Source organism: Dreissena polymorpha, chromosome 15 (assembly GCF_020536995.1).
Source record: "Dreissena polymorpha isolate Duluth1 chromosome 15, UMN_Dpol_1.0, whole genome shotgun sequence".
Taxonomy (NCBI): Eukaryota; Metazoa; Mollusca; class Bivalvia; order Myida; family Dreissenidae; genus Dreissena; species Dreissena polymorpha.
In genome coordinates, this window is record NC_068369.1 from 4,297,826 (window position 1) to 4,319,615 (window position 21,790).

The 21,790-nt window shown below is 37.2% G+C and overlaps 1 protein-coding gene across 3 annotated transcripts; it reads right to left on the reverse strand.

Moving 5' to 3' along the window:
- Positions 1–1,725: 1,725 nt before the first annotated feature.
- LOC127860315 (uncharacterized) lies at positions 1,726–19,993 on the reverse strand. 3 transcript variants are annotated; one of them, XR_008039695.1, is made up of 10 exons: positions 19,940–19,993; positions 14,791–14,994; positions 14,356–14,512; positions 13,390–13,700; positions 12,307–13,091; positions 11,076–11,225; positions 10,575–10,735; positions 9,931–10,086; positions 2,852–9,068; positions 1,726–2,686 (listed from the first exon to the last, which is right to left on the reverse strand). XR_008039695.1 is itself a non-coding variant. In XM_052398320.1 (9 exons), exons 1-9 carry the CDS (start codon positions 19,943–19,945, stop codon positions 8,581–8,583), a joined length of 2,418 nt encoding a protein of 805 aa, XP_052254280.1. In that variant the 5' UTR covers positions 19,946–19,993; the 3' UTR covers positions 1,726–8,580. The 3 variants fall into 3 exon arrangements, 2 of the variants coding, with proteins under 2 accessions (XP_052254280.1, XP_052254281.1); XM_052398320.1 differs by having other exon boundaries at positions 1,726–9,068; XM_052398321.1 differs by lacking the exon at positions 19,940–19,993 and adding an exon at positions 19,623–19,844 and having other exon boundaries at positions 1,726–9,068.
- Between the last annotated feature and the right edge of the window lie 1,797 nt (positions 19,994–21,790).

Here is a 21,790-nt window from a genome sequence, read left to right on the forward strand (position 1 = left end):
TAGGTCTGTATGTAAGCTTCCTACTTACACAATATCTAAGTAATATCACTATCCAAACTGAAGCTGTAGAGCATATTACATCTGTCTACCTTTAACAACAGTGATCTTAACCTTTAACTCTTTAAGTACTGCAACAGAATTTTAAAGGCCTTTGCAAACTGTTTGGATCCAGATCCAGGTTCCAAATTGTTTGCTATTCTGATAGTATTCTTAAAAAAAAAATCAAAGAAAATGCTAATTGTAGAAATTCAGCAGACAACATGTTAGCGGACGACAAATTTCCCAGCATGCAAAGGGTTAACAGACCCACCACAAATACAATCCCAAGCTTGGTCTCCTTGCAAGCTTGCTATATCACAAGAAACATCGAGATTAGTCGATGCAAACTCAATTGTTTTCGCGGGAAACCATTTGCGTTTTTCTGTTCATCTTTTCAGTAACAGTTAGCTTAACCATAACTGGCTTCATAAGCTATGTTAAGCTATGTCTTCCTGTAAGCAACCTGCACACACAATGTTTGTGCCATACCTCCATCCAAAGTCAAGTTATCAAACAGAAACTGTTTTTTTATTTTTAAGAAAACCTTGACTTTGACCCGACAGGCCTCCAACACAAACCCTAGCTAGGTCTCCATGCAAGCTTGCTACATCATAAGTCTCATAAAGATTGGTCCATGCATACTTAAGTTATTTATTAGAAACCACCATTTTGATGCCGCACTCCTGTCTGCCTTCCCACCATACCTCTATTTAATAACCTGGATTTTCACCCTCCTTAAAAACCTGGTTGAAAATTACCAGTTTATCAAAACTGAATCAAGAATAACAGACAAAAGATAGTGAGAATATCTTTTCAAAATTCTGTTTCTGCAGTTTATTTTCTGGAATTCAGTTTATTTTCTGGAATTCAGTTTATAATGATCTTTAGTTGTCAAAATGAAGGATTTTACTGTGCCTCCGTCACCAATCAGACTCATGGGCAGGTTAAATAAACATAAAGTACATCATGTTCTATCATGGGCCATGCAAAAAAGGCGGTACATGTTTTACTAATGGGCATGCAAAACAAGCATGAAGTACATCAGAACAACCATAAAATACATAGTGCTTCAATACGTTCCAGGCAAAACAAACATACAGTACACCATGTATCAAAATTGGGCTTGCAAAACATACATGAAGAACACTGTTTGAATAATGGGCAGGCAAAACAATAAAAAAAAGTACAGCTTGTTTCATATTTGAGCAGACAGAGCAAACAAGAAGTACATGTTTCAACATTTCCCAGGGAAAAACAGATTATGAAGATTGTCATGTTTCAAAATTTGGGAGGCAAAACATACCTGAAGTACACCATGTTTGAATATTGGACAGGCAAAACAAACCTGAAGTACACCATGTTTGAATATTGGGCAGGCAAAACAAACCTGAAGTACACCATGTTTGAATATTGGGCAGGCAAAGCAAACCTGAAGTACACCATGTTTGAATATTGGGCAGGCAAAGCAAACCTGAAGTACACCATGTTTGAATATTGGGCAGGCAAGGCAAACCTGAAGTACACCATGTTTGAATATTGGGCAGGCAAGGCAAACCTGAAGTTCACCATGTTTGAATATTGGGCAGGCAAAGCAAACCTGAAGTACACCATATTTCAAAATTGAACATGCAAAACAAACATGAGGTAAATCCTGTTTCAACAATTTGGGCAAGCAAAAAAAAGAACTTTTATCATGTTTCAACATTTATTCATCAGCTCAAAATGCATAGACATCAACAACTCAACAATAACACATCATCAATAACATCATAAACAGATCATCAACAACATTTCTTCATGAAGGATCATCAAAAAATTGATACAATGTAAAACATCTACTATTGAAGCTGATAAACAAAATCTACTAAGAAGATTGCGCAAGTAACCTCAATGAGGGACATAACAGCTCATGACCAGTGTGTGTGAATGTGCAGGCTGGTCTTGAACTACCCTGGCTGCTTATGGTATCAGACAGATTTTCACATGAATGTGAGTAAGGTGATCACTGACAAAATTGTACCTCTATATTTTTGTTCACAACCATCACTCTGGCTTTCACATAACAAGAGGGCCAAGATGGCCCTAGTTCGCTCACCTGAGAGGAGTCGGTTCATTCAATCTTTACCAAACATCCAACTTGACCTAGATATTGTCCAGACAAACATCCTGGTCAAGTTTCATCATTATTGAACCAAAACTCTGGCATATGGAGTGATTTTGTTTTTGTAAAATTTGACCTGGTGACCTATATTTTGAGTAGACCCCCTTACCAAACATCAAACTTTGCTTACAAAAATAAACATTATGACCAAGATTCATAAAATCTGAAACAAAATTGTGACCTCTAGAGTGTTTACAAGGATTTTGTACAAAATGAAAATTTGGACAATATAAGGGCAATAATTATGGCATTAATTATGTGCTATATATAAAACCAATCTTTTCACCAAATTTCATGATGATTGGGCAAAAAATGTGACTTCTAGAGTGTTCAAAGCTGTTTTTACTATATAAATATAAGAAAACTGCCCCCACCCCCTGGCAGCCATGTTATTAAACTGACCGGAACCATTTTCAAACTCAACTCTCATATCAAGGAAACAAATGTTCTGACCAAATTTCATGAAAATTGGGCCAAAAATGTGACCTCTAGAGTGTACACATGTTTTCACTATATACATATAGAGAAAAATGCACCGCCCACTGGCAGCCATGTTATTAAACTGACCGGAACCATTTTCGAACTCAACTCTCATATCAAGGAAACAAATGTTCTGACCAAATTTCATGAAAATTGGGCCAAAAATGTGACCTCTAGAGTGTTCACATGTTTTCACTATATACATATAGAGAAAAATGCCCCGCCCACTGGCGGCCATGTTTTTTCACCGATCTGGACCATTTTCGAACTCCTCAGAGATATCAATAAAACCAATGTTCTGACCAAATTTCATGATGATTGGGCAAAAATTGTGACTTCTAGAATGTTCACAAGGTTTCTCTATAGCCAAATAAGGAAAACTGCCCCTCCCACTGGCGGCAATGTTTTTCAACGGACCAGAACCACTTTTGAACTCAACCAACATATCATTAAGACAAACATTTTGACAAAGTTACATGAAGATTGGGCATGAAATGTGACTTCTACAGTGTTTACAAGTTTTTTCTTTTTATTGACCTAGTTTTTGACCCGGCACGACTCAGTTTCGAACGCGACCGAGATTTCATGGGGACAAAGCTTCTGACCAAGTTTCATGAAGATCAGACAAGAAATGTGGCCTCTAGAGTGTTTACAAACCAAATGTGGACGATGGACGGATGGACGGACAAAGACCGGTCACAAAAGCTCACCTGAGTAATCAGGTGAGCTAAAAATGCAATACTTTTCGCAGCACTGCCCCCTCTAGATCAAATTTCAAATGACAAAAAATTAATGAAAACCAACAAGGTTTACCCACAGACTGACTGACAAAAAACCATTATACCCCATCCATTCACTATCAATGCTTCTCCAACAATTTATGGAAACTTTGAATCTCTTTAAACCAACAGATAAGACAAATTATAATGCTACTACTCAAGAATGTATGCGTTTATAGATAATACAATTGTCATTCTAATGTAAATTGATTAAAAAGAGTCACTATGGTAAAAGATGATGTAAAGCTGCACAAAAGAACCAATGAATCGATAAGATAGAAAAACATTTATGGAATTCTCTAAAACACAAAAATAACAATCTGCCAGTCCAATTGACCCAAGCATTGCTACAAACTGATACAGGTAGCTCAATACAATTCAGCATGTACATGTTTACACAATTTAAAACAATTCAGTAATCACATTAACAGCACTTTCAAAATGTAGCACTTTGGATGTGTATGAGCACTTGTATGCATGTATAAACAACATAACTAGAAATAGAGGGAAGTGACAAATACCCCAGACATTGCCGGTGGTAATCATACTAGTAGTAAGTTGCGTTCCCCGAAGTCACAGTTCAATTTGGGACTTAATTTTGGCAATTTTAAGAGTAAGGTAATGCAAATTGAACATAAATAACTTCCCAATTAGCATAAGGAACAATCCAAGCTGGTTTGAATGTTATAAAGAGTGACAATAATTGGCCCTAGATGGACAGACCTCCATGCTGAATCCAGTATATACTCCTCTACTTCATTAGTAGGGAAATAACTAAATATTGATATATATTTATGATATTTAATTTGTAAAAATTACTCTACGTTTTTTGAAATGTGCTTTGACATTGTCTATTTCCAAACACAAAGTAATGTGTGCACTTAAAGCGAGATTATACATTTTTTATATGTGTTAAATTGTAATATATTAATAAAAATATGTTATAATAACACAAAATAGGCAAGAAAAAGTATACAGTGAAGACGAATTTCATAAAATGCAGCAAAGACAAATTAGCACCCCGAGCCGATTGTGACAAAAATATTTTGTACATATTTTCCTACAATAACCGAAGCATTCGTCTTTTTATTAGGATCGGAGTTAATGTTTGTGTGTCCTAGGAATAGATATCATTGCAGGAAATTAAAATTATCCGTAAAACAAAATTGTGTCTTTGTGTCGTATGAACAAATCTGCACTAAAACTAAGATTCACATCATACACGCATGATATACATGCTGGTGAATTCGACTGTACAGACATTTTCAGTTTCAGAATTAAATATCTGGCTTATTTCGCATGTTTTGATGCATGTTCTTCTTAACTTTTATTTTAATTTATATTGAAATATATGTAAAATAAGTTTTTTACACATTATATATAAAATTATAAATATGCGACAAAATTGTCTGATCTCACTTTAAAGCAAAAATAAACTTTTCAAGAGAAAGTAACTAACATGATGAACTACAAAGTGTATTTTTGCTATCGCTTTTCCAAAATAACAGTTCCTAAACTTAATTTCACTTTTAATTACTAGTAAATGAATACTGAGAAAAACTTGAAACATAAGGTCAGAAGTAAATACTACCAGTCTTATGAAAATGAACAAAAAGTACAATGTCACAGCAACACAGTCTAGTACATTAACAGGCAGTCACTCATATACAATGGAAATTAACATCTTCAGCAGTATAATTCATAGTCTGTCTGATTCACAAGCATATTAATAGCACATAACATGTAAATGGAGTTAGGTAAAACTGTCCATCACAGAATGTAGCTTATATGGGCTATAATACCTCAACATTAGAATTGTATGTGTATTAAAAATAATTCTTGAAATTATGGTGACACACACTTTAAAATCAAATGGTTTGACTAAAAAAGAAAAGGGAAAATAGTGTTGGCTACTGGTCAATATTCAGGTATTTGCTTGCTACTGGTCAATATTCAGGTATTTGCTAAATATTAATATTTGCTTAAGGTATTCACAGTGAATCATTGCTTAAAACAAAATTCCATCATTTTTTTAAACTAATACAACATATTTGAGATTTCAAGCAGGAAATAGCATAAAGCAAGCCAGATTACAAACATGGATAACAAAGTTTAAAGTAACTTTATGTTTGACTGTGACAGTGTTTATGAAACTGTTACCACTGCAATAAAGACTAACAAGTGTATGTGAAACTTAATAAAACAATTTCAGACAATTCTGTAAAACATTTGAAACAAGCAACTTGTATTTGTGTTCAAACGAGTGTATCAAGTATTTTACATGAAAAAGGGTGATGTAATGATAAATTATGTGAATACAAAAAAAAAACTGACATGAACACAAATGACTAAGACATGCATTAAAGTTAACAATAAACAACATAACTGTGTAATAGATATCATGAATTATGTGCAAATATGAAATAAAATGTACTTGCAGTAGGAGTAATGAAAGCATATGGGTTTTAACAGTATCCAGAAGTTAACATTTTATGCCATATTTTATTGTCCATGTTAAGGTAAAGGAACCTTCTGTTACCATGACCCTTAAAAAATACTCTAAAATTGAAATATGTATAGTTTATATTAATAATTTGTAAATGTAACAAATGCAAAAGTGTACATAAATGATAAATATTATAAATAAATAACCCAATAATCATCAACTGGTCAATACATATGTAACACAAATGTTAAATTAAGAGTTAATTCATAAAAAAAATGTTCAACACAGCTGACTCTTCAATTAAATGCTAATTTATGTTCATTATCATATTCGCATTCAAAGACTTAAACAAGATATACCTTATTAACAAGAAAGTATGAAAGTTAGTTTTTGTAAGTTACATGTTGACCAGTATTTAGATGCACAGTCCTAACATTTCATAGAAATGAAGTAGACATCATGAATTCCTACCAAACATAGGTGAGCACAACTAGATTTCTGTCAATAAAGTAATGTGCCTTTTACAGACAAAAAAACACAAGAAATGTTAAAATCATGAAACAAGATGACCAGGGCCATAATGGCCCTAAACTGAAGAACTAAACTATTCTTGAAAGGTGGAGTTCAGAATAATAAAAGTTTTAAATGAAACATTCATATTGAATTACTTGGCACAAACATATTTTTGAACTAGGCTGAGATATAATTTTAATAAATCTTCTGACCCAAGTTTTAGGAATTTGACTTGAAATATGACTACCGGAGTGTTAACAAGCTTTTTCTTTCATTTGAGCTAATGACCTAGGTTTTAACCTCACTTGACCCAGTTTCAAATTCGGATGAGATATAATTAGGGTGAATATTCAGACAAAGTTTCATGAAGATTGAACAAACATTGTGAGTTTTAGAGGCTTACAAGGAAAACTGCCCCAACCCTGGAAGCCATATTGTTAAACAGACCAGAGCAATTTACAAAGTCAGCTTAGATATCATAAGAAAAGATGATCTGACCAAGTTTCATGAAGATCGGACTATAAATATGACTTCTAGAGTGTTAACAAGGTTTTACTGTAGCCATAAAAGAACTGAGGAGCTGCGCCATGAGCGCATGATACGCCCGTCGTTCGCCAATGAAGTAGTAAGGTAATAAATAACCCTTTGAATCATTTTTTTACTTCAGTTGGCAGAAGACAGCTGGAATATTTGTCAAAAAAATATGTTCAACTCACCCATTTGAGTATGTGTGTATGGAATTCCAATGTTCCAGTCAAATCTCATCCAGTTGAATATGTGAATACTTGATAATTTAACATTGTAACATGGTAAATCCGATACGGTAGGACAGTCAATGAAATCACGAAATTTTGACGAACAAAGTCGCATAACTCTGGAACGACAATTCAGAATTCCGTCAAAAATGAAAGGGGATCAGGGTTTATGAATAATAAGATTGTGTTAAAATTTGAAAAAAATCCATCGAAGGATATTTGAGCTACGGTAGGACATTCAATGAAATCACGAAATTTTGACGAACAAAGTCCCATAACTCTGGAACAACAATTCAGAATTCCGTCAAAAACGAAAGGGGATCAGGGTTTATCAATATTAAGATTGTGTTGAAATTTGAAAAAAATCCATCGAAGGATATTTGAGCTACGGTAGGACATTCAATGAAATCACGAAATTTTGACGAACAAAGTCCCATAACTCTGGAACAACAATTCAGAATTCCGTCAAAAACGAAAGGGGATCAGGGTTTATCAATATTAAGATTGTGTTGAAATTTGAAAAAAATCCATCGAAGGATATTTGAGCTACGGTAGGACATTCAATGAAATCACGAAATTTTGACGAACAAAGTCCCATAACTCTGGAACGACAATTCAGAAATCCGTCAAAAACGAAAGGGGATCAGGGTTTATCAATATTAAGATTGTGTTGAAATTTGAAAAAAATCCATCGAAGGATATTTGAGCTACAGTAGGACATTCAATGAAATCACGAAATTTTGACGAACAAAGTCCCATAACTCTGGAACGACAATTCAGAATTCCGTCAAAAACGAAAGGGGATCAGGGTTTATCAACAAACGGGCGTATAAAAATTGTACCCCTCTCTGTTGGATATGTTTTTCAACAAACCACAACCTTTTTATTGTCAAAATTCAGCTGAAATATCATTAGAAAAATCGTTCTGACTAAGTTAAATAAAGATTTTACAATAAAAATATAATTTCTTGAGTTTTCACAAGCTTTTTTCATTCATTTTACCGTGTGATCTAGTTTTTGACCTCACATGTTTCTATTTCAAACCCAGCAAGATATCATTGGGAAAAATCCTCTGATTAAGTTTCATGAAGATCGGACAATAAATGTGACCTTTAGAGTGTTAACAATGTAAATATTGACCAAAACGCATAAAGCACGACTGATAAAACATGGCATGCTCAGGTGAGCAAAAAATAAAATGCACTAGCAATTCTGAATTGAATGTTATATTGCAAAAACGACCATTTTTTTAAACAAGCCTTTTTGCAAAAAAGAGCAGTTTCACATGTATAAAAATACATCAAAAAGCGATATACCATTCCCAATGATCAATAGTTCAGCTGTCATATATACAACACTTAACAAAAACTATGATATCACATTGTACAGTGATTTCCTTTCCTATAACTATGACATGAAAGCTTCATTACATGGAGCAGTAAACATGGTCCCCTCCCCAACAACCCTCATAGCATTACTCTGTTCAAGTATGATACCAACTGAGCCTACTTTCGTGCCAATGTCTTCACAAGTATTCCCTATTGACAGTCTATCCTGTTTCGACACCATAGAGCATTTTACGTCACTATCCCATTTCAACTTATTTCTATCACTGTCCCCTTTTGACTCATTCGAACACTTCGTATCACCACCCCATCTTGACTCATCTAAGCACCTACTGTCAATGAGCCTTTTCAACTCCAACGAACACATTTCACTTCCACAGTTGCCACCAGCACATCCGCACTTCTTATTTATTTCTTTATCACAAGAATTTAATTTCAAGAGACAGTGTGTTGATTGGTCACTAGGTGTGTTGGCTTTAGTTAAAGGTGCATCATTCTGTTCATTTTTCCCGCTAGAAGCTGGAACTTTAAGGATTGTGTGACCATTTCCTGGAAAATAATATCAGCAATGAAAACATATAAATGAAACAAGCAAATTTGTTGAATTGATATCCCCCGCCAATATGCTTCTGGGCACAAAAGTGTTATATTTGACATTCAATAAGCATTTTTTCAAGATACAAAGGGCCATAACTCTGTTATTAATAGATGATGTACAATGCCATTTAGCGTGCATCATAGTAGTATCCATATATAAACTGATACCAAGTTTCAATGAAATCCGTCAAAGCACTTCCAAGATATGGCTCCGGACGGACAGAAAGATAGACGGGAAGACGAATGAAAGGACGGAAAGATGGACAGACGGACGGACAACGCCAAAACAATATCCCTCGGCCGATGGCGGGGGATTACTATTTACACAGTATATAAGAGCTCTCAAAGTGGTTCCAGTATAACCCATCGCCCCATTTGCTTTGTAATAGGGAGTATACTATATCATAAATTAGTTGTACTTTAATTTTGATGCAAAATTATACTATAATATTCATCAAAATTAAAGTGCAACAAATGTATGATATAAATGTAGGCATTTCCCGTTTTTTGGTATCCTGCTGCAATACAAACTAACATCTTAAACATTTACATTTCCATTAAGGATCAAAATACACGAAAAGGAGGAGGAATCCCAATACAAGGTGTATTTTAAAAGTGGAATCTCGCTCGGAGAAAAAGAGGCGCAATTCAGGTGTGTCAAGTGTCATCCCAGATTAGCCTAGGCAGTCTGCACAGGATGATCAGGGAGAAACGTATCCACCACAAACTGCACAGGCTTATCTGGGACAACACTTTACGCACATGCATTCGGTGCAATTTCCCCAGAGCAAGGCTGTAATGTTCACACCAGTACCATTTTGCACGACGCTAGCTGGTGCAGGCAAGAGATGGGTGATACTGTGTTTGCGGGCCTTGCGTTTCCTGCTGCCAACTACGGGCTCCCCTCCATTCTCGACAGAGGGCATCTTAATGTGTGGCGGCAAACACACCATTCGGTCCAGGTCAAACACTGTAAGAATACAGGAAAATGTTATAAAATAGCCCCCGAGAAAACTATAAGTGCACTTCATTATTCAAAAAATGTCAACTGTTTCAATTATGTCAATGCTACTTTATTTTACTAGTTCTAAAATAGTTGTCTCCCTTATTATACTCTAGTTTTACTCCATTATTCATTACCCAGTTTATTTTGACAACATTCAATTTCTAGTTTAATTCATAATTTCACGCCTGGTTTACTTTGTTATTTAACTCCTTGTTTACTTTATTATTCCAATAATTTGTCTTCATTGTTTCACAGCTAGTTTACTTCATTTTTACAAACCTAGTTTACCTAAGTAATCAAATCATCGTTTACTTCTTTATTCCAATTGCAGTCGACTTCATAATTCCAACTCTAGTTTACTAAAAAATTATCGCTCCAATCCTAGTTTACTTCATTATTCCAACCATGCCTAGTTTGCTTCATTCTTCAATCCTGGTTGACTACATTCTCACCTGAGGGCTGATGACCAACCCCTGCCTGAGGGTCCAGGTCCTGTTTATGGTTGTGCGTACATTCGCTGCTGTGTCTCTGACGGGCAAAGCCCCGTTTCCTGCCCAGTTTTTCCACAGGGCAGGCAGGGAGTGTGGCGATCTGGGCCTCCAGGTCAAAGTCACTATGGAAACAAGGGAAGCCAATGTGATGTATGTAATCAGTGCCTCAAGGTAACATGATCTTTTTTGACTCTACAGTTTTATAGATTAAGAATAATCGTGTACTGTTTAAAGACTTCTTAATATTATTCATGACTTAAGTCCTGCCCAGTAACCCTGTCTCCTATATATAGACCTTAAAACCTTTAATGACATTATAGCGGACAGCGTATCTCATTACCAGATTGTGTGATTTCACAGGCTGGTCTGAAGCTACGTTGCCTGCATATGACAAATGACCCAGTTTCCCATGACGCAGCTCAAATAATGGAATATGGCAAAAAACAATCTGAATCTCCGTACCCAGTCTTGTATCTCTTGACATCGTACGCGTGCATCAGTTTGTCTTTCGCCGACTCTGAGGTGGTGCGTTTCCTGAACCTACGCATGGCAGTCTCAGGCAGAATGTAGGAGTTGAACAGCGGCTGCTTCCCAGCTGACACATCCTCAGCCCTGGTCATAGTGGGAACAAGCATGCATGTGAATAGGGCAATACTATGAAATCAAAAACACTTCTTTGTCTTCTGAAGTACAGGATGTTGTAATTCGACAGTGGTCAGATCAGAAGAAAAATTGCAAAAAATAAAGATATAACAATGATGATAAGTTACCAATATTTGCTGAAGTTCAAGGGCATAAAACTCTGCAAAGAATATACAAACATACACAAAAACAAGAGATGTGTTTGTGAAACACTATGTCCCCATATATTTGACCTTTGACCTTGAAGGATGACCTTGACCTTTCACCACTCACAATGTGCAGCTCCATGAGATACACATGCATACCAAATATTACGTTGCTATCTTCAATATTGCAAAAGTGTACATTAAATTAGCGATTTTGACCCATATATTTGACTTTTGACTTTGAAGGATGACCTTGACCTTTCACCACTCAAAATGTGCAGCTCTATGAGATACACATGCATGTCAAATATGAAGTTGCTATCTTCAATATTGCAAAAAAACACACAAACCAACCAACTAACCAACAAACCAACCAACAGACAGAGCAAAAACAATATGTCCCCCACTATAGTGGTGGGGGACATAATAACATCTTGCACTCCAACATAGTATAAACAAAATACCTGTAAAGTTTCAGACTAGTTGAGACTAGTTCACAACACAATGTGCAGCGCTAGAGCCAAACCAATAAACCAACAGAACAACATAGACAGTGACTTCAATATACCCAGACAAACTTTGCTTGTGGCTTATATTAACTAGATGTGTCAAAGACACCAATGAGCCAACTTCATGTTTAGCCAGTGATAAATCACCTCGTCAATTACATGGACCTTGCTCCAAAGCGATATCATTCCTTATTATTGGTCACAAGAAAATTCCGTCATTTATGATCATTAAATTAATTTGTAAAACAAGTTCAAAACTAATCAGGAGCAAGTTAGCTCAAATTTAAGTTACATACTCCTATTATAACTTTTTTTTTTGAATATGGCTGCAGTTTAACTTAAAACAGGAAACACAAATTATCATTTAGGTCTTGTTGATATTATACATCTACTCACTTGTCATTTGTGCTTGTTGGATGACTCATGGCAGCTATTCGTTCTTTTGAGGGCTGAATAATACCATCATTGATCAGCTTCTGGTAGAGTGCACCCTTGTTGCGGCGTCGCGACTTACGCAGCGGCTGATTTTCATCCAACTCGTCGTACTCGCCAGACTCATTGCCTCGACTTGAGCTCTCTGAAATCTGTCGTTCTCTACAGCGACTTGTCTGGATGTATGTGGAATCCATTGCCTTCAGATTGTTATTAAACTCATCACTACTGTCTTCGTTTTCCGCATTTTCTGCATGCACTTCACCATTAAGTTCGTCTTCACAAGGAAGATTCCCTCCCTTTTCATTCACAGAGCTTTTTAAAACGTCATTCAATACATCCTTGGCATCTACCTGTCTACTAGATGGACACTCATCATGATCAGTTTCGCAAAAGTCCCCTACTTTTATTTCCGAAGCACTAGATTCAGATGTATAGATTTTGTCTATAATGCTATTCACAACCATCTTATCATATGTCATTACACTACACTCATCTTTGGTTCTACCATTACACACATCTTCTTTCAGAGAATACATAAGAGTCATATTCTCTTTCTCAATGCGTTCTGTCTTAGATATTTTGACATTACCAATCTTCAGCACACCATCGTATGCTGTAAGTTCAGTATTATCCAGGTTAGATGTTTTCATTCTTGCTCCACTGTCCTTCAAAACTTCACTATTTGTATCTTTTTCCCTTGTGATATTACAGCATGAATTATTATTTTCGTTTGTTCTTGCTAAGGGCTGTCAATGAAAAACGATGGATAAGTGCTTTAAAATTCCATTTTAAATCTGTTTGTATTTCAACTATAGTAATCATTAGTTCAAGCGTTTTGATATTATATAAAAAAACAACAATGCAATATTAAGCCCATGTAAGCAAACTTCCTACATTCCTAAAAAAAAGTGTGGATAAGAATGTATTCAAATGCATATTGCTTACTCGCAATGTAATAATCCCTGATCTTATTAAACAATTCCATTAGTATTAAGTGTAAAAATACTAAAATTACATTATACATGTAAGAATATCATAATATACCTCAAACTTGAGTGGTTCAATTTTTGTCACAGTGTTAACACAATTGCTGTCATCAGGAACACAGGAGAAAATCTGGCTAGGCTGCACCCCAAAACAACTGCCAACACCACCACCATCCTTGACAACATCAGACTGTTTAACAGCCATGATATCAGATGAACAGTGCTCTGCCCCACTTCCAAGGGTCAGAGTCTTCTCAAAGAGACTGCTTTTGGCCTGAAGTGCCCGAGATAAGCCTGTGTCTATGGTTGATGGCTTCATGCTGTGCTCAGCCATAAGAAGCAGGCTTAATCCACCCATATTAGAGGGATCTGAAATATTCACAATCTTAAAATTTGTAATGTACCCTTGATGTTTAACTACAACTCAGTTGACCAGCTGACAGTAGCAAATCATGGATTGAGTTATTTAGTTTTTGGATAAAGCAGTATTGCTAATTAACAACACACATTCTCCTTGAAAAACAATCTTGGATGAACAGCAAAGCACAGAAATCAGAATCATATTAAACAAGAGATGTGTTTATGATAAACACAATGCCCCCTACTGCGCTGCTTTGATACATGTTTTTTTTACCTTTGACCTTGAAGGGTGACCTTGACCTTTCACCACTCAAAATGTGCAGCTCCATGAGATACACATGCATGCCAAATATCAAGTTGCTATGTGAAGGGACATAGAAGTTATGAGCTTTTTTCAAAACCTATACCCGAAACCTTAACGCAAAGTGTGACGGAAGGACGGACAGACAGACTGACGGTCCGATCACTATATGCCCTCCTTCGGGGGCATAAAAAACCACTTAAGTCTTGGTGCTTGTACACTCTATAACAACTGGTTACATATCAAGGACCATTAACTATCTGTGGAATCAAAAAAAGGTAAAGATACTGTTACAACCTGAAAATATACTCGTATTAAAATAAGTCAATTAGAACATTCAGCTTCAGATTCCATGTGATATACCTGCAAGTTTTCCAGGCATAATAGGTCCTTCAAGGGAGACATTGATCTCATTTTTCAGACTCTTGAACCCATCTGGTGATGTCTTGGAGCCTGTGACTGACTTCTCTGGATTGTGCCATTTGTAATCTGGATTGGCTTTCATGAAGGCATCTTTGTACTGAACAAAATAAAACAGTGTGTCAACAAATACACAATGTAGTAAGCATAATTGTAGTTTTTTTTTAGCAGAGCAGTACTTTTTTTTATATATTTTTATTTAATAATGAATCAATTATAAATAACCAATTATTGGTTCCCTTTTAGGAAGCCACTAATGCTATCTTTATGTGCAATTATTGGTTCCCTTTTAGGAAGCCACTAATGCTATCTTTATGTGTTACAACAATAATAAGCGTTCATATTTTTACGTGAATAATTGATCAAAGTTCAATGTACTTGTTTTGCTAGATCTGTGTACTTGGTCTTTTCATCCTCTTTCAAGTTTGCCCACAAGTCTCCCAGAATTCTAGTGACACATCGATTATCAAGGTCTGGGTTCTTCTCCCTCACAATGCTGCGATGACGCTTACAGAAGATCAGGAAAGCATTCATTGGGCGACGAACATCGCGCCTCTCACCTTCCAATCCACCTGGGTCCATCTGACAATAAAAATGAGACCAATTTAATTGTGTTGGTGTTGAGTGTAGGAATGGATCCTGATTCAAAGTTGGTCAAGAAATGTTCATATTAACAACAACCAAAAGGATCTACATCTACATTGTATATCGCTGCAATCACTCGTGATTATTATGCGACGGGTGGTGAAAGAATAAGAATAAAGAATGAGGGACAGTAAAGTAAGAAGAGCTTGATAGTTAAAAGACAGAAGGAAAGTAAAGCAGAACACCAGCTACTTTTCGCCCTTCTCCCTCATGCCTCTCCGGCTACTGTGGCCGCTGAGAGGATTGAACCTCAACCGGCACAGCCATGAGAGGTCTTAAGGAGTTACTTTGTAGCTGATGCTGACAACTTATTCAGAATCTGGTTGTTGCTAGCCCCCGCTTGAAGGATACCAAGTCGGGGGATTCAGCCATGGAGGCTGGTAGGTTGTTCCAGGTGGCAATTATACTTGAAAAAAAAGCTGTGGCGATAGTATGAAGTGGATGTCGATAATGGCAGGAACTTGATGGAGTGGTTTGCTCGTGTCCGGCTTAAGCCAGGGGAAAGATATTTCGAAACTGGTATGTCCATGAGGTCGTTGGCTATCTTATAGACCATTGTCAGCATGGCTTTGGTTCTTCTGGACTCTAGAGTTTCCCACTGTAGGTGTTTGAGCAATGATGTCACGCTACTGGTGTTGTGATATCTGTTTGTCACATAGCGGGCTGCTCGTCTTTGGACCATCTCAAGGTCATGGATCTGCTCCTTATGGAATAGGCTCCACACAGTGCAGCAGTACTTTAGGTTGGGGCGAACGAGGGAAAAGTTTGCTGCACTTTTTACCTCCTTGTTGCCTATCCGTAAGTTCCTGCGTAGGAAACCAAGGGAACTGTTGCCTTTCTTGATCACTTTTTTAATATGTGGCTTCCAGGACATGTCCTTTGTCAGCTCCACCCCAAGGTATTTTGATGCTTCTTCACATGCAAGCGTGTGGCCTTTGAGGGTGTAACTGTATAGGATTGGTGATCGCTTTCTGCACACTCGCAAAATGCAGCACTTCTCTGGGTTAAAAGACATTCCCCAGATTCTCCCAGCCGCACAGACGACAGAGGTCTTCCTGAAGCACTTTACAGTCCCACTCTGAGGATATTTCTCTGTAGATTACACAGTCATCTGCGAAAAGCCTAGTCTTGGAAGAGACTTTAAGGGGTAGGTCGTTAATGTAGACAAGGAAGAGGATCAGTCCCAGAACGCTTCCCTGGGGCACTCCACTGACTACTGGGGCGAGATCTGAGATTGCTCCGTCGACAGCAACTCTCTGTGTTCTGTCTGTCAGGAAGGCTCGGATCCATTCCAAGGTCTGGCCGCGTATGCCGTAGTGGTGCAGCTTGGTCAGCAGACGCTGGTGTGGAACTTTGTCAAACGCTTTGCTGAAGTCCAGAATGGCAAGATCATGTTGTTTCCCTTTGTCTAGGGACTTCAGGAGTTCGTCCGACAGAGTTAGGAGTTGCGTTTCACAGCTCCGCCTCCTTATGAATCCATGCTGACCATCAGTAAGGATGTTGTTCCTGTCCAGGTGTCCCATGACATTGCTGACAATGATATGCTCAAGCATTTTACAACATATGCAGGTGAGTGATACTGGGCAGTAGTTGCTTGCTTTTTACCTGTCTCCCTTTTTGAATATTGCAGCACTGTAGCAGTCTTCCATATATCTGAGATGGATCCAGCTGACAGGCACTTTTGGTATATAAGGGAGAGGTATGGGGCGCACTCATTTGCCAGTTCTTTTAGTACCTTTGCTGGGAGAATATCTGGGCCTGATGCCTTTTGGGGGTTAAGCTTCATCAGCAGCTTCATCACTCCTTGGGTCGTAACCTCGATATGTGGCATGGTTGGTGCTGGTTCCCCATCTGGTGTTGGGTTGGCATTACAGTCCTTGTCGTTGGTGAACACTGACTGATATTGTCGGTTCAGTATGTTGGCCTTGTCTAGTGGGTCGCTGTATAGCCTGCCATTTTCTCTCAAGGGTGCCACCCCAGAGTTGTCCTTTCTAGTCGACTTGATGAAGTTCCAGAACCTCTTCTGCTTGTTTGGTTGCTGGTCTTGTTCTTGGTCGCCGACTTCTATGAGGTTCTCGATGTATTTCCAATAAGCCTACCTCTCTAGTCGCTGAGAGGTAGCTTTGGCCTGGATAAAGGTATGACGATCTTTCGACTTTCCTGTCACTTTTTGTCGGGCGAAGAGTTCATTTCTCTTCCTGTGGAGGGCCTTGACCGCTTTTGTAATCCAAGGTGTGTGCACCTTATTCCCAGACAGCATTTTCGATGGAATGTGTTGGTTCATAAGCCTTTTTAGGAGCTCTTCAAAGATAGACCACGTGTCAGTTACTGTCATATCCTTGGTGTTTTCCATAAACTGTGAATTCTGTGTTGCCAACTCATCGCGCATCGACTGGTTGTCGGCTTTCCTGTATTGGTATACCTTTCTTGGTGGTTTCTTCACCTTCCTTGGGCGTAAGCTAGAGTCCACAAATATGGCTTTGTGATACAGTAGACTCTCTGTAAACCGGACGGTCTCGGGACCGGCCTGATCGTCCGGTTTTCAGAGAGTTCCGGTTTACCAAGAGTTTTCATATTGCCGAAATATACATGGTATGCATTGTGTACAGAATCACATAAAAATAAAACAAACCATATACATTTACATGTACCATGTGATAACTGTATGCAGGTACTGATGATGTTAATTGCATTCTTAAAAAATGTGTTTTTAATCGATTAAAAGCAAAAAAAATCCATACCGACTTGTTTTGATTAATCCCATAGTGAGCGTGGTGCTTTATACATGTACGTACGTGGCATTTGTCATATAGGCGAGTGACGACACAAATAAGATTGTTGTAGATACATGATTTATTATTCAATACATACATGTACCACATTTCATAAAACATACACACAAGCAAAAAACAGTGTCATAATTATTTTTTAAGATATTCATAATCTCAAAACCTACTAATTCTTGAAGTTAACGATTTCACGAAAAAGTCCAAGATCACTCTGAGATGGTTTTGGTTGAGCAGTTGATTCCGTGATGAGCTTTATCTTATCCTCTAACGTAAGCTCTAGGCGTCTGCGTTTAGCTGGAGGCCGCGACATTTTAGATGCGTTCGAAATTAGTAAACGGCAATGAATGAATTTGCATACAGATGGATGGATATTTAACAGTCATATTTCTAACAGTTTATCTGACAAACAAACAAACAACCATTTCAGCGTTAAAAACATGGCTATAAGATCTTTTAAAATACCAGAGAAGATCACAAGAAAGTGATCGTCGCAACGGCATGCATTAATTTTTTAATTAAATTGTTTATCATAGGCGATAATAAATAATTAATAAAACAATCGAGTCAATCACTTTTTGGTGTTACCGCACGTCTATTATTGACATTCACAGTTTGTTTTACATTACTTAATCGGACTCCCATAGCGCGGTAACGACTTGACACCTTTATGGTATGTTTAATCCGATTATCGATAATTGCGCAAGCAAAATGTGTGACACCGCACTCGCTGTGCTGACTAGGTATTGTTATTTTCACGCCTCGGGAATCTTGAGAATTTAGACCGTCCGGTATACTCAATGTATTTTACGTTAAAAATGACCAAATTTACGGAGATACCCGTCCGGTTTCCGGTTTTCAGAGAGTTCGGTTTATTCAACATTTTTTAACAAAGAAATAGGAGAAAATAAGGGACTGGCCCGACTGTCCGGAATCGGGAGAGTTCCGGTATTCAGAGAGTCCGGTATTGGCAGAGTCTACTGTACAGAGTTAAATAGAAAATCATTACTGTACAGTTTTTTTTTTTTTTCAAAATCGGGTGCTGTAAACAAACCCATTCCCAATGGAAAAAAGTATACTATTTTTCCCAAATAGAAGCTAAAAATTCCCAAATGGAAGGTTTCCAAAAATAAAAATTTATTTTTTAGATCTCAATAACGGTATTTTGTTCATCTCCCATTCATGCAAGTTCAACCTTAGTAAATATAATACTGGACACACTTGTATCCTCAATTTTGAACCTTTTTCAGCAAAACAACAACAATAATTTCCCAAATTTAGTCAAAACTTCTGTAGTGAAAGAAGGTCTCTTCCAAAAACAGCTTTGTTATCACTCGGGATGACCCTGATTCAATCCCTCCCTGGGGCTTAGGATTGTTCACTTTACTTGCACAAACATTAATAACATATTCACTTTACAATGTTGCTAGTTCTTAAATATGAAAATTATATGACCTATGACATTTGGTCGTTTCACATGTGATAGCCTGAAATAACCGATTTTCAAACGAGCTGTCAACCTTCATTTACAACTATTTCGCCTATATGCAACTTTAATAATGTTGAAATCGTACAAATTATACATAGAATCCAAAACGACCCGTCATTCTTATTTGTCAAATATAAAAGACTACAGTCTACAGCATGTCGGTTTTTGACAGCTTTCCAAAACATGTGTCATCCCAGAAATGCTCTCAAACTTCAGATAAATCGTCAATGAAAACAGACACCACCTGTATAGGAATACGGTCAGTATGATAAAATATACTATGTATTTACCCTTCCGTCAATGATCAATCAAAATCAAGCTGTCACACTGTCACTTTTCTTATTTTTCTTGTTCTGATTTCTTTTTCGAGTCTCTTTTCAGGCCGACAATTTGGTTCCTGGCTTATCTTACGAGGACTCGGTATAATGCATGTGAATCGGGCGACAGTCTGGACAGCTCGTTAAAATAAATTGGGTCAAGGCCAAAAACGCACTTCATTTTAACATAAATAAAATATATGCAAATGATACATGCAATTTAACCACCAAGAAATGCATTTCCAAACGAAAACTGCGCATTTCGTCAACATTTTCACTGACAAAACAACCTGCATTTGGAAGTTGCTTCGATTATCAACAAACACGGTGCGCGCGCAACACGGAACATGTGCCTCGCATTGCAGGGGATAGTTTCAAAGCATAGATGCGAAGGATAAATTTATGTTAAACTCTCGACTATGAATTCAAAGTCGTGATTCAATTGTTCAAAATATAAAATAAATGTTCATCTTAATCGCGGCAATTCAACAGCATTTGTCCATACTGTAAGAGAGGGGACTTAGATCATGTTAATAGTCAACTTACGGCGCCGTGAAGTGTGTTCATGACTAAATTGATAACTAAATATAGATCTGTAGATTTACTCAAAATTAATAAATAAACGTTTATTGATAGAACTTTGATCTACTTCAATGAACTGGTACATCGCAAAAGCCATTGATGCGAAGTTACAAACAGATTGGGCTCAAACGGTTACTCGAAATCGAATTGAAATCGCGGGTAAACAAATACCCGCGGATCCGAGACAAAGCATACGATACCAGAGCGGGTCGCTTATTCACAAAAGGGAAGATAATGGTTGCTTTGTAGATAGATAAAAGGATGGCGGTCATATTGTCTTCTTACTCTTTTTAAGCGTTGCTTTCATTCCAAATTAAAACCATACACGCACCAAACGTATGATGTATGGTATTCTGAAAATAGTAGAAATACCCATACCGGTATATTGGCGAATTTCTGAAACAGAACATTTACCTATAAATTTATAAGAGTTTCATTGCCTTCACATGTAAAACAAGAGTTGTTTTATCATAGGTTAAAATATGTACTTTTTCGGTGCTTTTTATCGTTCTAGCCCGTAACTAATATCAAAAGAAGAATGACCTTAGACCATAGGATACCAAAATTTATGTTCAACGATATGGTGTTTACTTGATAAATAGTATCATGATTCCGTATTTAAGTAATCATTTCTTTCTTTACATCACTTCTTCTTATAGATCTTATAACTAAAGGAACCGCGTTATTTTAATCCATTTTTTTGTATAATCTCAAGATCGTGACCAGAACCGAACCGAAAAATCCTTTTTCATTTTGAACCGCAAAACCGACCGAACCAGCATGCAGACATTTTTTTGCCCCGTTGAGGTCACCAAAAGACCACCATTTAACAGTTTACTAGTATATTGCGGTTCAAGTAAATCAATATTAGACATGACCAGCGTATTTTTACAGAATAACAAATGTATTTTATCGCGCAAAATATCGTGTCACGCGTTCAAAGGGCGACACACGAAACACAAAGCGACACACAATATTTTGAGCGATACACGAAGCGACACACGATATTTTGTGCGATACTCAAAGCGACATACGATATTTTGCGCGATACACGAAGCGACACACGATATTGTGCGCGATACACGAAGCGACACGCGATATTTACCACGATATATCGTCTTTTGGGCTACCTACACAAGGGCGATATTTCGTGGTACATTCTCGCGCGTCACTTCGGGTATCGCGAAAAATATCGTATGTCGCTTCGTGTGTCGCGCAAAATATCGTGTATCGCTTTGAGTATGAGGGAAAATATCGTGTGTCACTTCGTTTGTCGCGCAAAATATCGTGTATCGCTTCGTGTGTCATGTGTAGCCATTGATGAAAGAAGGGCGAGATTATAGATGACACTATTCGGATTCCGTACTTATGAGTAATGGAGTGCTACTATTGCTCCTTTTTTTAAATTAGCGGTATGCATTTAATATATTAGCATATTTATTCGAAACCATTTTACGAGCCTGAAGCGTTTGGGAGTGTGCTCAAATATTGATTGAAAAAGGGACGTTTGCAACAACTTAAACTAAAGCCATTAGAATCTAATCCATGCATTTGGTAGA

What these genes read in the sequence shown, in the direction of transcription:
- LOC127860315 (XM_052398320.1), bottom strand. An exon ending in GTCAAGAGATACAAGACTGG is followed by an intron (nt 10,736 to 11,075) that starts GTACGGAGATTC and finishes TTGTTTCCATAG; the next exon opens with TGACTTTGACCTGGAGGCCC. An exon ending in AGCTAGCGTCGTGCAAAATG is followed by an intron (nt 9,069 to 9,930) that starts GTACTGGTGTGA and finishes ATTATTTTCCAG; the next exon opens with GAAATGGTCACACAATCCTT.